The sequence below is a fragment of the Cyanistes caeruleus genome, chromosome 8, assembly GCF_971803275.1.
Source record: "Cyanistes caeruleus chromosome 8, bCyaCae1.hap1.1, whole genome shotgun sequence".
In the NCBI taxonomy this organism is placed as follows: Eukaryota; Metazoa; Chordata; class Aves; order Passeriformes; family Paridae; genus Cyanistes; species Cyanistes caeruleus.
The window spans coordinates 14,734,650-14,752,332 of NC_141708.1; the positions used below are offsets into that span (position 1 = coordinate 14,734,650).

General features: G+C 35.5%; 1 protein-coding gene across 2 annotated transcripts in view; it reads left to right on the top strand.

Moving 5' to 3' along the window:
• Window positions 1–17,683, top strand: part of ADGRA1 (adhesion G protein-coupled receptor A1) — a 258,986-nt gene that overhangs the window by 121,124 nt on the left and 120,179 nt on the right. For both annotated transcript variants that reach the window (XM_086901196.1, XM_086901197.1), the window contains 2 exons: window positions 3,923–4,136; window positions 15,797–15,961. In XM_086901196.1, coding sequence (XP_086757322.1) covers window positions 3,923–4,136; window positions 15,797–15,961 — 379 coding nt within the window. The remainder of the gene's footprint in view (window positions 1–3,922; window positions 4,137–15,796; window positions 15,962–17,683) is intronic.

Genomic DNA, 17,683 nt, shown 5'->3' on the forward strand with positions numbered 1-17,683 from the left:
TGCTGACTGGAGAGACAAGACAGGTAAAGACTGTAAAACACTCCATCAGCTCTTTATCTGGATGCCTAGAGAGGAGTCACACCTCTCATTTGCACATAGGGGTGCTGGCTCCAAGCTCAAGGACAGCATAGTGGATTGTCTTGGAAGGAACATCTTGGAATATTTTTCAAGTGTGTAAAAAGTAAATAAAATCTCTGTAAATTACTCCCTCCCTTCTCAACACACAATAGTAAACATTTTAATTTTATGAAGCTGTTGTGTCTGCCATACATGCACACACACACATAAATCTGAGCATCAGAGATTATATATATTTAGTAATCCCAATTTAGTCTTTATTACCCATATTATCAAAGTAAAAAATTCAATTGTATAGGTCTATGCTTGCCAGAGCTGTTAAAGTACTGTCAAATCAATGCCAAAATAATTCTAAATACATTCAGAATTTCTTACTTCTTATTTTATTCTCAAAGTCAAGCTTGAAAATGTGTGTACAGTGTTAATAAATAATTTTATTTTTATTCTGAATTTGAAAGATTGATGGATTATGGATTTAAAGTAAGTATTTCCAGATGATGCTGATGTGACTCTACAATAATTTTATAGCCATTTGGGATAAAGGGTATTGGTCCTAATTGTGAAACTCTTACTGGTGCAATTAATCCTCATAACTGTGAGCTGTGTCACAGGAGTCAACTGGAACTTCTGCATGAGTAATGGTTGCAGAATCAGCCTCAGACATTTAAATCATTACTATCCCTGGAAAACAACTGAAGATTAGCTCTGGTATTAATAGTTTTATGTGGACGTCACAGAGATTAAAAGCAGATGTTTTCCAGAAGTACATATGTTTACCTTCCATGGTCTCCAAATGTCATAATCCATAGAAATTTTACTATTTTAAATTTGAAAATGAGTTTTTGGCATTATTTCTCAATTTGGCCAACCCAAATAGGTACATTCTCAAAGTTGGTCAGGAGGATATCCTAGCATAATGGTATGTTGAATTCCAAGGGTGTGTTTAATTCGTTTTGCATCTTCGTTGGCACTTAAAAGGACTTGCAAAGAAAAGCAAAATGAGTAAACTGTTGATAGGACTGATCATTAAAGAAGTAAAAAAGAAGTAAAGAAAAGTTTTTGTTCACTTCTGGTCATTAATTGACAAAACCTGTAGAGAACACCTCATTTCTGGGTTTGGTGATCCCCAAAGCTGAAGAACAGAAGGGGTTATGGGAGAGCCTTAGACACCAATTCTCATGACAGAGATAAATTCACAGTGATGGTGTTACACTTCATCCCTATGTTCAGCAGGTTATTTATCTTGACTTAAAGATATTGATCCTCTAGTTCACACTCTTCTTCACAGCCTCACGACACAATGTCTCACTCACTGCATGACCAAAACCATTTGACCAGATACAACATCCTCAGTTAAAAACTACTGTATTCATGAGAAATTTCCTTATATTCCATAAGTGCCTTCATAACACAACACAAAATCAAAACGTTTTGGAGAGAGAGATTCTCTCCATCTGCTAGTTAAAAATATTTAATATAAATGACTGAGACCAAGGCTGCAGCTATTGGGAATGAGGCATTAATCTGGTTTACCTTCTCTTCTCTTAATTAGAAGCCGAAGGTAATATAAAAATACTGTTTATGTTTCAAGGAATTTTTAGTAGTGCATCATTGTCTCCATCTAAAAGGTGCAATCAAAAGGTAAATTACAGGATGGGTACACAGGTAAAGAGAGCTTTCTGAAGGCTGCACTTCATGGTCAAAGCAGACAAAACATTTCAGTAAAGAGCAGCTAGTCCCTTAATCCTCTCTGTGCTTGTCCCAAATACCAGTAGCACATAATCACCTGTACCAATCTTGTGTGTTGTGCTGGCCAGCATTCTTCTTTGTATAAAAGTAGAAGTGATCCCTCTCACTGTTTACTCAAAGCAGGTGATGAATGTACTATTTAACACTTAAATAGTAGCAAGGGCTCAAATCTGGGTTTTCTGGGTTTGTGAGTGCAGCTTCTCACAGTTGAAGAGTTCTGAAGCCAGCGCCTGAATGACATAAAGAATGATGTTGAGGTGGAATGCTGAGTAAGAGGAAAAGTACTATTGGTTTTCTACAAATTTTAGCAGTTGTAGAACCAGTGATTATGGCTTGAAACCTGGATAGGCATGGCTAAGTTCATCTGTATTTGTTATGGGCAATGGAAGATTTTGAGGAGCAAGTTTAAGGAAGATAAAATCACAAGCAGTGAAAAAAAAAAAAAAAAAAAAAAAGGTACTTGTCAGAAAAATAGATGTTTGAGATAGTTACTAGTAACGCAAACGGTGCAAGGGTGACCTTTCAGCTGACAGCTCTGTAGGATGAATTGATATTAATGATGAGAGGCCTTTTAATGAAAACAGAAGAAAAAGAAGGGATAAGATCTAGCTTTAAAATCCTCTTTACTCATCAAGGTAGAATGATAACCAAGGTGGAAGACTAGGAGTGAGATTGCAGAGTGAGGTTAAAAAGTGACCCCGGCTCAGTGAATTGTTGTGGTGGTGAAGGCTGAGGTGAAAAGGCTGTATTGTAGGAACTGTTGTGCAGGATTTTTGTGGTGCTCTGTCAGTCATGTTTGTGAATCTTTGGTGTTTTCATTACATGAATTCCATTAGAATTCTATGCAATGATAACAAAGTGTCAGTAGTAGTAATTTTCTTCTGCTTAAGAGCTATATCAGAAAAAAAAAAAAAAAATAAGGTTCTCCTTTATTCCTTATTATACCAAAGAAAATTATAATCTTCCTAGATGCAGAGCTTCTCTTTCTTCCTAAAATTCTCATTTTCAATTTTCTGGTGTGAATTTAAAGAGATAGTATTAATCTCATAATAAAGAGAAAGTATTCTGCAGAAGTGGTCTTAAGGTAGTTTTGAGATAAAAAGAGAAGGAAACATATACTGTCCAGAGATGCAGTCTCTAGGGAGATTTTAGGATTGAGGAAAATGGCCTTCAATCACTCTCAGATCTGTGAAATAGCAGACTTTCATCGGGGCCAAAAATGTGCATACTTTCCAAATCTTCAATTTTTTGAAAAAATTGTCTTTAGGCATTTAGGTTTGTGATTATGTGAGCTATTTTTTTTGTAATAGCCTGCTAAGAATGGGCAGTATTCTCATTACTGGGGGGTTTCTGGGAAAGAGCTTCAAGAGATAAAGTTCATTTTAAAAATACGGTAAAAAGTGTTCATCTTTAAACAGATAAAAAGAGCTTCTTAGATAAATATTTAATGTTAAGTAATTATCTAGAGAGTAGAGATGACTTGTGGAATAGGCAGAAGGAACAGGAAATGACAAGTCATGGGGACAGTTGAACTTAAGGGGAAAGTTTAACTATTATTAGACTTGTTATTATCCAAATCCCAGGCATATGAAGTAGTTTGGGCTCTTTAGACAGTAAGTTCTGTTCTGGAGCACAGTGGGCATTTCCTCTACTGGCAGTGAAGTGGTCTTATAAATGTTAACTGAGTCTATACTAATAGCTGTATTTTTTCTCTTATTGGAAGAATCACTTTCTTATTCTGTACACTTGTATAGTAAAGCATCCTGACCTGAGGAGGAGGCTGGGCTGGAGTATCCCAAAAGATCTCTTCCAACCTCAACAATTCTGTGACCTGTTTCATGAAGCTCATTTTCTGTAGATATTCTTGTAATCCTGTATTTATCTGGGCTCACACCAGTGAAGAAAATATGATCTCTCGAACTTGCAACATGATCACACTGCAGTGGGCAGTTAGTGGTCCTACCTCTTATGTCAGTGTTTTCACATGAAGATGTAAGGAGCTAGAATTGTGTGCAATTAGTTCACTTTACAATATTCACAAGAGAGGAATAAATTGTGACTTTTTGTTCCTATTTTTGTTTTGTTTTCCCTGCAGCCGGGCCTCTGGAACTTCCTCTCTTCGAGCTGATCCCATCACAACGACAGGTGGTTTTCCATGGGGACCGCTTGCCTTTTCAGTGTACTGCAACCTACGTGGACAACACCACCCAAGTGCACTGGTACCACGCGGGGCGCCTGGTGGAAACGGACGAACAGAGCGGCGTCTTCGTGGAGGACAGCATCATTCACGACTGCTGCTTGATTACACGGTAACACACACCTCTCCTGGTAGCCAGGCTTGCAGGCAAGGGGAGCAGATTGGACACTTGCAGCGAGCCTCAGGAAAAAGTGCGTCAGGAGTTATTTAATTTGAAGCAATTCAATTGCGTGCTTGAACCTGAGCACAGAGGTAGAGGATTTTCATGGCTACGATTGGCTGTGGTTCCAAATTGTACTTTGTGTACGTGTCTACATTTGATCATATATGGTTTGAAATGGATAAAAATGGTTTGTTATGCAGTAAACCATGAGAAGAAACATGAAAAAACAAGAAAAGCTTCTGTAGCATATGAGAGTGACTTACAGCCCAGCTGCTTCTTCATGGAACCATCTAGAAGTCTGAGTGATGGACCTATGAAGAACTCTTAATTGAAAAGGCTTGGATTAGTTTTTGTAGGTTCCAATATGCTATATCCTATATTCATTAGTTAAGTAATCTTTTTGTTTCTTATTAAATATTTTCCAATTTTCTGTGACTTTTACCATCTCTGTGCCTTTGTGCTTGAGAGATACAGAGATCTACAGATGCACTTGCTGATGTGAAAAGTGCAAGAGGAATGAAGTAGAGTAGGCTTATAGAAAGGAAGCAGAAACTAATTATTTGGCAGTGACTGTAATGTTCCAGTTTTGCTTCAGTTTTCCTGTTAAACATTATTTAATAAATTATAAATTTCAGTGTTTATTTTTGGGTTTCATCACAGAGTATTGGCTTGTCACTAAAAGCTGCTAAGTTGTTGCACACATCCTTTTGTCCTCTGCCAGTTTCCATCATTGATCAAAAAGAGAGTCTGATTCTGTGTGCATGTTCTGCCTTTCTCTTTGTAGAAGATGGAGTGAAAATAGCTATGCTAATTAGCTCTGGATAATCATTAACATCTTTTCACTCAAACAGTTTCTATTAATATAATTGACCTGAAATGCTTCTTGAACTATCAAATAGAAGTTGTGAAGGAAGTCAAATTAAATCCTGTCCACTGGGGACTTTTGGCTTTATTAATTTCATCTACCCACTGATTATTTGACCCCTTTTGGAGTCCTGTAGATCTAGAGGCACAGATCTGACCCATCCTCACAGCTACTGGCTTTCTTCTGATATCAATGAAAAGGACTATTAGACCAATTAGTACCGTAATGCCAAGTGCATGAGCTATTATATAACTGCCGAGTCACTTAAATTAAAGCATGATCTTCCTATTTCCATTATATCAAAATTAAAAGACATGCTGTTAATCACCTCATTATGTTTTCCAACTGAATTATATTTTGCACTGTTTAAGCAATTTGTAAAGCATAGCAATAAACTAAAATAGTTTAAAATAGTTTTTGAAATTGCTATCCCTTTTAAAAAGCTGTAAGTAGCTTGATTGATTTTTTACCTTACATTGCTTCTTTTTTTCCAGACTGTAAAATAAAAACCATTGTCTTTCATAGCCTATTTTAATAAGGATGGTTGATCTCCTGCCTACCTCGTTTGCCCACTGTGCCATTTAATAGGTGACCTTGATGCTGATGGTGCAGTATGCCCGGGAATGTGCAGTATGCACATCTATTCAGAAAAAATGTTCTTTAAATACACCATCACTTTTACTGTTACAGACTGGAAAAATACTCTGACTTGCCCAAGTTATGCGATACAGACTGTTAAAATAAGACCAAATATTCTTGAATAAAATTCAAAGTGCTTAAACAGCTGTTTAAAAGCATGCAACATTTTAATTCCTCACTTGCATGGCACTTCATAAGATAGAAGGGCATCAACACAGCATTTACCATAGAGCATAGTCCTTATCCAGCCAAAAATGTTAATACTCCAGCAGCTGTGCCTCTGCCTTGATCTAGGTGCTGATCAGAATTAACTTAGTAAAGACATACTTTAGAAACTATTGTAAAAACTGTAGTACTTTGAAGTAATTTTTTTTTAAACACAAAGACGTGTATTGTTAAAAATAAGAAAAGATTGGCAGTGTTGTGGCTGTTAAAATTATCTTCAGCATTTCTTAATTTTAATCCCATCTTTATGACTATGTACACTATATTCTAATTTATATAATCATTATCATAACAAAATAATATGTAATAGCATGCTTGTTACATGATACAATAGCACGTATTAGTATGCTTGTTACATGCTGTTACACACTAATTTGTGATAGTTCTTAAGGCTAAACCATGGTTGTACAAGGCACAGAAACATCAGAAAGACTGTGCCTCCCTGAGGCTATCAAATGTTAAGTATATGATTTGGACTAAAAATAAAGGTAACCTGAAATCAGTTCTTACAGTATCACATTTTGCCTTTGCATACCTAGTCTTTACAGCAAATGTCCCCTGTCTGTGGCTTTCTGTAATTGCTCTAAAGGACAGACTTTGGCCTGTGCTACTTAGCAATTTAAAGATTTCTATAGCTGGTTTTGAACAAAGAGGTGTAGTCATGCTCCAAAAGCTGCTTATTCAAACATTTTTAGGTGGTTATTTTATTGGGTAGTTCCAGATATTTCTGGACATGGATTTACAACACAAATATCATGCTAAGCCCTTCTGTTTTATTAACTGGCACGGTAGAAGGATAAAATATCCAAATGTGTATTTTTTGTCTCCTATGATAAAGCAGAATAAACTAAAATAAATATTTTTGTTACAATAATTAAACTAAAGTTTTGAACTGTATTCTGGTCTGTGACATTTTTCTTGGCAAGGAGTATTCCCTTACAGGAGATCTTGAAAAGGTGTTTTCAATTCTGCTGCTAGCTTGCATTTATCATTTCTTGCCAATGATAATAATATTTGATTTTGCTGCTGTTTAATTTTCTGTCATTATGCCTGTGTACAAATGTCATAGTCATATATGAAAATATACATATGATGTGAGACTAATTTCCTATCATTTGTGAATGGCTTTAGATGGATTTGTTAATGGTGCTTCCATGAAGACAGGCTAATTTCTTTAACCTGGAATACTGTATCAGTTTAATAGTAAGCAGTAATTCTAACTCAACACATTCTGATTCTCTGATATCCCTGAAGCCACATAGAGGGAAGGTCATGTAGGATTCTCTTTCCCAGCTCCCCACTGTTCCCTTTCAGTGCTTGGAGAAGCCAGCAGGACAGTTATTAGAATATTAAACTAGAAAAGGGAATTATTTTAGTTCTATGAACCAAAAAACTCCTCAGTGGCAGAGATAATTTTCAAGAAGTTTCTTATTTACCACAAAGAATATAATGACAATTTTGAAGTCTTTTTACTTCTATTCTGTAAATACTTGTGTAGAGTGTTTAACAGTGCTGATGCCCCAACAGCTGTAATAGCTGCTCTGGGACCATTAGAGTTCACAAGTGCTCCTTCTGAAAACATTAAACTGTGAAGAAAGTTAAGAACCCATAAAAAGGAGAGCTACAGCTGGGGAAACCAACATGCCCTCAACTAAACCTAGGCTAACAGGTGCTAGGATCTAAAGTTGTTTTCAGATGTAATTTTTGTTGAATAGATAGATTTGCCATTGGAATTCAGACTCTTAGGACTGAATTTTGATCCCCTGAAAATTGTGTTTTTCTATTATAGTCTGTCCTAAGTATCTCAGTCTTTTAAAAACAGTTGACAAAGCCACTTTATTTTGTGGGGGTTTTTAATTAAAAAAAAATCAGTTTAATAATCTGCTTTTTTTAATTCTCTAAGTGCTTCTTTACATTGTGACAGTAGCCACTGCCAAGTAAACAATTAAATAAATAGTAATGTTTGAGATGAGAGGTATAAGATTATGTGAAAATCTCTAAAATGTGCAGAAGAAAGAAGAAATTCAAATCATCGTCCACTTGTAATAGCAAAGTTACCCCAAAAAATTCAAACAATTCAAATGTTGTGGGTTAAAGCTCCTGATCATAAATTACGTTATCCAAACAGGAGGTTGAGTCCAGTCACTACTTTTTTACTGTTTTAAATTATCACTGCAGATAATTAGATATTAGTAAATAATGCAGATATTGGTAAAGAATTAGGAGTTTGATTGAGACAGTTTCAGTAGAAGAATAAAGATCGTTTAAGATATGAATTATTAGAAAAAGAAAATTGATTCCAGGAGAAGACAGGTGGCATCATGGCAAGTTTGAGATCCAGGCAGACACTTCGTATAAGAAAGAATAAAATGCTTCCAGAACTTGTGTGTGAAAGGCAGAAATTGAAGGCATGAAATGATCTGGGTGATCCCTAAACTTTGTTAGCAGTTTGGGTGGAATACATCTGGAAAAGATACGAAACAAGTAGTGGTTTGAACTGGTCCTAGATAAAAAAGAGTCTGAAAAACCCTGATAAGGATGTTGGTAGGTTGGATACTTGACTGAATGTTCAGATATGTACCAAATCATGGCAGAATATTGGAGACTGCACAAGATTAACAAGATTAGAACAGATCCAAGTGATTTGATTCACAAATGCAGGCATTTTATGATCACTTTGTGTTCTGCTGTCATGAGTGTTTTGGAGAGGAGCAGCTATGGGTCATACTGAGAAACCCAGGGAGATAAGCAGAAATTGTTCAGTGCTGATATTTTTGGTTTACCTACTTGACCCTGTTTGAACTTTAGCTGTCAAGGAGTTAGGAAACAAATGAAGCAAAATAACAGTTTAAATTGTAAATCAATATTTCTGTATTATTTTGGGGTCACTTTAAACCCTGTAGACAATGGTCTATGACTCGTTTCAGGCACTGGAGGCAGAAAAGGACAACTGACAGATGCTATTTCACCAGCAGTGTTCTCATATATCAGATAGGAAGATAATATTTTAAATTATTGCAGAATATTATGAAATGCCCAGGGTAAAGGTTTCATTACGTGAGATTAAGAGTACCTTCATGTGAATTAATTTGGAAGATTAATTAAACTCAGGTCTTTTATCTAAAAATATTTCAATTACCTGAATAAAAGTCAATGACAGTTTTACTACTAATCAGTGTGAAGAATATTTTAAAATATAACCTGTGGAGAGACTAATACAATGAAAAACAAAAGCAGCAACTACAATACCCTCTGCCATTAAAGTAATAGACTATTACCTATGAGTTATGCTTTGTCATAAAACCTGTAGACTTAATTTGGATAAGTGCTTATTGAACCATGATTGAAAAATAGATATTTTCACCCAAAAAAAATAAATAAAAATTGGCTGATAGAATTAAAATACTCTAGAAAAATAGTAAGTCAGAACTGTAAAAACATTTTGATGGAGTCCTTGAAGAATGTTACAAAAATATACTTTCTTTGGTGTTGAGACCAGATTAGGAAGATGCCTTGCACTAAATTTTGACCTCTCACTTCCATCTCTGCTTATATCCAGCAGCTATATATGGGTCCATCCAGCCACAACACTGAAATGTTCAGTAGTGAGAACAAAAATTGATGCTTTATCCCCCATAAGGGAGAATCAGAGGGTTTTGCCTTGACTTTTTAAGGCCAGAATGATTTTAATGTGGCCCTTCAAACAGCTGCAGCTGCACAGCTGAGATCTGGCTGCACTGTAGCAGCAGTTTGGAGTCAACATCTCAGGGCTGGATTTTTCTAAAGTACTTTTCCTGTCAACATCAATGTTAGGTATAATTATACGTTTTCTCTGAGTCCAGGCAGGAGTTTGTAAATCTGTGAACCAAATGTGAGCATTACCAGAGCATTTATGATATACATCCAGAATCTGATGCCAGGTGAACCACCCTAAATACTGTGAGGCAACAATTTCTTCAAACAAACACTTTCTAGAAATATGAAAACAGCAGCTGTTTTGATCTGTTCAGTGTAGAACATTGAATGTACATTGAGAATGTCTTGTAGGGCATATTATAACTCTCGTTAACACACTGGAATTCCATGAAAATAGGTCCTCTGCACTCCTTTTCCTCCCTGCAGGATTAAATACCCCCTATATTTAATTGTTTATGGTATTGTGATTGGGTGGCTCCTGGCCATTACAAAGTAAAGTTTACGCTGTAGGAGATAGACCACATACTGAGAAAGAACTGAGGTCGTTCCTGAAGTTCTTACATAGGAAACTGCTATGTCTTACCTTCATTTTAGATCTTTCCAAATTTCTTGCCAGTAAAACAGGTCAGTATTCTAACCCTAACATATCAGCCAGCCCAAAAAGTATTTATTAGATAATTAATTTCTGCATTTTTATCATGTCAAAGTAATATGCATTTGACAAATAATTTGAAATTGTAAAATTATTTTAGTAGGGTATTGGTTTCCTTTTGTGTGTTGTTTCAGGGTTTTGTGATTGTTTTGGGTTTTTTTTGCTGGTCCCAGTGGCTTGTAATCAAATAATCAAGAATTGTCATACGCAGATTAACACTTCTGAGTCATCTGGGAAATATTTTACTTTGAAAGCTTTTTACACAATTTTGGCTATTGGTCTGATTGGTGTTATTTTTGTCTAAGAATCTCTGATAGTGTACAGATCACAGGAGTTATGCTAATGCAATAAAGCTTCCTCTGAATACAACATTCCAGCATACAGGCTACTTAAGGGGAGATGAAAGGCATACAGCATGTGTAGCACCATTTCCCTGGAAGACTGCAGTTGTATCCATCCTGCAGTCCATCAGCCTGCAGGTAGAACAAAATTAATAACAATAAACACATCTGAGCATCCCTAAACCTTTCACCAACTGACAGAGCAGCTCAGTTACAGACAACTGATTTGTGAAGTTCTTTAAATGAGCCCTGGCCCAGGTGTGCTCTCTTCAGATAGCTTAATGGCCCTGTGCTACCACAGACTTGCCAGCTGTCTGAAGGTTTATCTGGCAGGAGAAACTTTTGGGTCTCTAGAGCTGTTGATCCTTTTCTTTTTCTCACCCCACTTAGGTTCTCAGCTAGCTAGACTGGCATGTATTGACTCCAGGACTGTGGGAGTTTGAAGATAAATACAGAAATCTTTATGTACACCCTTCAGTGCAGAAGAGCAGCTGATTGTCTTTATCTGACAAGCTCAAAGAGTGAGAATGAGCTCATACAACAAAGCCAGCATGTTGTGATATGATGTAGAGATGTTTAGGTTTCTGGTGTAGTACCTGAAGATGGTTTGGTAGAGTCACTCTAATATTAATAGTGTTTGCTTGCTCAATTTTATGAAAGAAATTGATGGCATGTAAGTCACAGGTACTTTGATATCCACCTATAGAAACCATATCTCACTGCTGACTGTGGGGCAGCAAGTGGATATCAGCCTGTGACAGTATTTTTGAACATCTGCATTTCAGTTTAAGTAATTTGAGCAATATAAAGGAAATAAAGTGAGATTGTTTTATACCTGACATACAGCTCTTTCCTCCTATTTTGGAAGTAGGTTTTTGTTTGGTTTGTTGGGGTTTTTTTTCCCCCTCTGTTTTGTTTTTTTTCCTGTCAATATATTGTTATTAAATCTAGGTTCTTTCCAACTCTTTTCTTGGCTCTAGCATGTGAAAAAATGATATAAATTATAGAAAAAAAGTATGTTATAGCATATTACATTTCTTGGGTACCTACAGATGATATTAAATGGTAAGTTAAGCTTTGTGCAATCAAAAGACAAAAAATCATGTCTATTGCATTACCTCTGTGTATGAGAAATTGATTACACCTGAAAATACTTGCTAGACATCTTGCGCAAAGTGAATACCAACTTTCATCTTCCTTTTTTCTTGCTGTTGCTTGGACACAAGTTTACTTCAAAGGCCATCAGCCTTCTAAAGTTGTTTCTTTCAAGGGTAAATAACTAATTTTGTCAGAGAGATCAGACTAGCAATTTGAGTTCAGACAAGTGCCTTGATTTACAGATTCTCTCTTCATTTTCCATGTTTTAACCTTGTGTCCCTTGTGAAAGGCTGTATTCCAGGCAGCAGCGTACTCTGGAGACCAACACTCAGTTTTTAAATTGCATGTTAGTTTTAATAATTTAAGGTGGTATGGATTGGAAGCATGTTATGCAGACCTTCTGCCTGAACTGTGGGAACACATTAGCTATTTATCTGTCTGAAGAAGAATATGAGAAAACCTAAACGTGTCCTGTGTTTAAGTAATTAATTTTTGTTTTCCAAACAAAAAGAACCAGTTGGTTCTTCCTATATCTTACAGAAACTCAAGTCAGACTTTAAAGTATTTCTGGTGGAAAGCCAATCAAAATATGGTGTTAAAGTCTCTTCTTTATTTGTTACTTTGTTTCCTGGCATGCAAATGACTGCTGGGGCGTGCAGTAAATGTCGCTATAGTACTTCTTCAGGACATGGCTGAGTAACTTTGCATAATGAGACCTACTTCTGATTGTCTAATTAGTTATGCATAGCTGTAGCAATGCAAAACTATGCCTCAAATAGAACTCCATTGTCATAGGTTACTTGATTACATGACTATGGCTTCCGCTTGTATTATGGTTCCTCTCTTTATAATGACAAATGCCACGGGCTTCTGTTGAATATTATACAACTTTTTCATCCAATTGCATCAGCTGTACATTTTAATTAATTTTTCAATATGTCAGTCATCACATTTGTAGAAAGGAATTCTACCGTGCGTGAAATTTCCCAGTACAAAGAGCAATCATGTATATTCTCTTTCTTCCTCTCAATGTTTTTACTGAGAAGGTCAGTATGATTTCAAAGGGAAACTTGAGAAAAGCCTGCTAGTCATCCTTCTCTCATCAGGCAGCAATCTTCATATTCAGTTAGCCTTGCTACCATCCCATGAATGTCTGACTTCACTGCATCGTCATAGAATACCACAGAATTGTTAAGGTTTGAAAAAACCTCTAAGATTTAGGTGTTCAAGTCCAAGAGTTCACCACTAAACCATATCCCCAGGTGCCACACCCAGGTGGTATTTTGAGCACTCCCTGGGAGGTGATCTCACAATTCTCTGGGAAGCCTGTTCCAATGCCAGACCACCCTTTTTCTAATAGCTAATCTAAACTTTCCCTCTGCTGCAACTTGAGGCCATTTCTTCTCATCCTGGAAGTCAAAATTTCCATGAAAAGTGGCAACTGTCACACTGCTGAGGAGTGGGATGTGATTGCTAATGCAGAAGGGCGTAGGAATGCTTGTTGACTCATACTCCATCCTTAGGAAAGCTGTGTAGCAGGGGCAAGATTGTTGCATTTGTGGCCTGATGTTTATTAGCTCCTGTGAGATGAGATAGGCAAGAAAAGAATACAGCCAAAGCAGCCATCCTCTCTTAATTCTTTTGTGGTTTTGTCAAAATCAGAGTCCTAAATCAGAGTCCTGCCATGTCCTCAGGTTATGGGACAGTTCTCACCTTTAAGCAAGACTTGTTGCCATTGCCAAGAGAGATCAAGAATGTCTTTTGACTTCAAGTGAGAATCTCTGGGTGTGTTTATGTAACCATGCCAAGACTTAAAATATGTAACTGCCCTACCAGAAAACTTAGTGGAATAGAGTCTTAAAATTCTATATCCAAGAAAGGCCCACCCTTTCTTTCTGGCCTGCCAGGTCTGTGAAGTCAAAGTCTCCAAAGATTATAAGTGGAGCAAATGCTGAAGGATCAAGATGACTGCTTTTTTTGAGTATTAAAAGACTTTTTTTTTTTGTTTAATTCAGTCCCCCAAATTCTCCAGAGGTATAAGATCAATTTATCATTTGTCATATCCAGATGGTAAGTAAATGAACAGTTTCACCATTGGGCTTGCTATCAAAATATTCCAAGAGGAATATAAATGAATGCATCATTTACAGTAGCCAGATGGCAATTCAAAAAACAATTTCATGATCTAGTCATTATATTGCATAAACCTATTCTGGCTGTTTTTTATCACCATTTCAAGAAAGGGCAATAGAAGATTAAAAGTGTGAATGTGAGGAGAGACTTGTCTTTTACGATAATTTGAACCAGTGTTCTTGTATTGTGTTTCTATGAGAAACAAGGCTGATGTATCAGTAAATATTTGTCTCTGAGTCTGGGAAACTTCATCTACTGACAGGAGACCTGTTAAGCAGCAGATAAGTTTACATCAGAACACATTTCAGCAGTTTACATAAATGGAAAATGTACCCTTTATATTTATGTATCTGCATACTGTTTACTTGTAAAATTTGCAATAAGCTGAAATATGGTATTTATCTAACATCACCATGGTTTCAAATTTTAACAAATTTATATTGTTAACAATGACTGTAGATATTTTCTAGAAAATATATCAAAATATTAGAAGAACTATCATACATTCTATTAATTTGTGAGGTTTCCATGTCTTGATGCCACAACTGAATATACCCACTGCCTTTTATTTCAGTGAAAAAAAGTTTTAGGCATAATTGATTTTATAAGCTCTAGAAATATGATCTTTCTTAACTGTCTATGAAGATGATGTGAGATTGTTGTGACATATAAAATACATCATTTACTTAAAACATTGTTAAGCTGGCTAATTTCACTGAAGTACTTCTCCCTGAATGCAAAAAGATGTATTAAAAATTAGCTAAGAGGCTGCTGTTACAGGGCTATTCACCTGAGGCTTCTTAAGAGAACAGTTGCTTCTATGGACAGTAAAATACTGAGCTACTCTCTGAGAACGTTTAGAAATGCTTTTTCTATATTTTTTGCTATAAAAATATGTTAGAATTCATTGTAAAAATGATATTGGGGGTTACAAGGCACTTGGAGTTCAAAATAGGAATAATGTGGAAATTTTTAAGTTACTTTTTAAAAATAAATTTCACTGAATAGCTGGATAACTATGCAAAAATTCAGAAAGAACTAACTTAAAACAAAGACTGTTTACTGTGGTTTACTGGTTTTCTGAGGACCCAGATAGCAGATGGGTCAGATTTTGAGAAAATCATCTTTCAAAATTACAGCCTCTACCTAAAACTGTGAAAGGTTACAAGTAAATTTTTTAAGATTTTATTTTAAATAGAGATTTGAAATAAATTTATTAACTTTTAATTCAGTCCTTCAGTTTTTATAATGTACATTCTCTCTCTTTCTCCCCCTACTGCCTTCCTTCCCACATAATTTCAAATTGTCTAAACCACAAGGCATATTCAAAGGCAAGCAATTTCTGTAAAGCAAAGTAAATATTTCAGATAAATGCTACTTCTTTTCCTCTCCCAGCTAGTTTCAAAGGTGGTAGTTTTTATAAAACTGTAATAAAATTTATTTCTAGCCCAATGGCAGATTTAAGATATAATATTTTACCTTCTTAAAATGTGGTAGCAATTTTTGGTCTGTGACATCTGTAGAGTTGGAGGAAATGAATAGCAGAGTGCCAGGTTCTGCTGCTGAAATGCCATGGAGTTGTAACCACAGCTGAGGGCAAAATCCTTTCTCTGTGTGTTGGTTGTGTGGTCAACTTGAAATGCATTCCTGACTTTCAAGTGTTTGCTTAGGCAACAAACCAAATATTCTGTAATACCTGGGGAAAGAACAGACTTTGATAAACAGTTGATATTCTTTGTGATGATTTGTGTTATAGCTTGTTGCAACCTGAGTAGTCAATAAAAATGGGTGCTGCTAAGAGCTCACTACCACTTACAAACTCTCTGTCCCTCTGATATCTAGACCAAACCCCCTTCTGATATTTTCATAAAAAGTCTCTGAAAATAAGTTAATGCCAGAAAACCAATGACATGTTATCTGTGTAATTAAGTGTATACAATGATGAATCTTTTCTTTTTAGTGAACTTATCCTATCCAGTATTGACATTGATGCAACTGGAGATTGGGAATGTCTAGTCAAGAATTCCTATGGAAATAGCACTAAGCAAGTAGAAATTGTGGTACTTGAAACAGCTGCACCCTACTGCCCTGCAGAAAGAGTTATTAACAACAAGGGAGATTTCAGGTATGACTTTCTGGGTTTGGAGTGTGTTTCATATATTTATGTAGGTACAGACCATATTCATGCTTACATGACACTTCAGTGTCAGTTACAAATCACTTGTTTTAGTTGACATTTTTATGTAATATGGTAGGAAGGAGGAGCTTTGTATGATTTTGGTGGGAAATGGGACCTAGTGCTTCAAGAGAAGCAGTGGTTTGTCAAAATCAGAAAATCTTCTAATTTCTCTCCATGCATTATGGAAATTTTTTAAGAAATGAGGCAAATGAGAGAAGGTTTAAAATTTTTCTTGGTGTTTGTAGAAGATGATAACACTGCATTAAAGCATTAGAAGGTTATATCTTCAGTGCTTTACTTTTTAAATCTGTTCTGGTTCTGATGGCTTTGTTCAGCTGAGATTAGAAGTAACAAATGACATGAGACTCTAAGAAAAATATTTCACTGAAGAGAATCAAAATAGAAAGTAAAACTATTTAGTAAAACAAATTGAATGAGGTGAGTTTAAGGACACACTTCTACCAATATATCACATGCTTACAAAGTACACCTGTCTTGCTAAATCTTAGGAGTCTGCAAAATTTTGTAGACCAAATGTAGTTCTTGCTCCATCATTCTACATATGCTGGTGGGGCTTTTTAAAATTTTAATAGTTTTAATCAGAAGAAAAGGTTTCTGTGGAATTTGGCATTGTTTTCAGTCAGCTCTAAAATGCACCAATGATATGCACAAAGCTCTTAAACAAAATCTGCTTGACAATAAGACTGATGTATGATGGCAATCCCATTGAGAAATCAAGACAGTGATTTGTTACCAAATGAATTATAATGAGAATTCAGCTTGAATAGTTAATGAAAGGAAAGTAGATGAGGAAGGAAGCTTCTTTTAAATAGCAGAACTTTCTGCAAATATTTCTGACCTGAAAGCCTCTATTTATTTTTAGGTTATCTTTAAAACTTTCCCTAAGGCTTTTTGTACTATTTCTTGTGTTTGAATAAAAGTAAAGGATTGAATTAGAAAGAAGTGGAAATAAAAACCTACTCAAATAATCTGTTCTTTTTTACTACAAAGCTATTTTATTATGTGTTAACCTCAGTACCAGTGAGTCTGCTTCTTTCACTGAGGCAACATTGCTGAGGCTATATATATATATATATATATATATATATATATATATGGATTAAAATTCATTAGAGACCTTTGACAATCTTAGCTATAGAAATTTTTTGTCATCACAAAAACTGGAATTGTGTTTTTAAAAGTGGATATGCTAAAATAGATTTTAATTAGATCTTTTAAAAAATGTTTTCTTAGCAGAAAACTCATACTGAATCTTTTAGATGACAGCTCCATGAAGTTCATGTTCTTCCCTTAAAATTACATATTTTTCTCCATAAATAGATATATATAAAAGTCTTCAGGCTGCACAAACTAACACCAGGGGCATTTTTATCATTTTATATAAATCAAAAGAACAGGAGTGGATATTTCTCAACCTATTGATCATCTTCCTAGAAATCTTATAAATTTATTTTTAAAATGTACATCAAAAGGATGCTGAGTCCATAGGTTCTTTTGGCACTTGAGAGAATGAATTTAAAATTGTAGAGAATTTATCAGGCTCAAACTCAGTATTACTGCTTGAAATTGTTCCAAAGGTTTATCCTCAGAGAAGGAGCTTTCACACCAGCAAGTTTTCTTACAAAGGTCTTTGAAGTTTTGGTAACA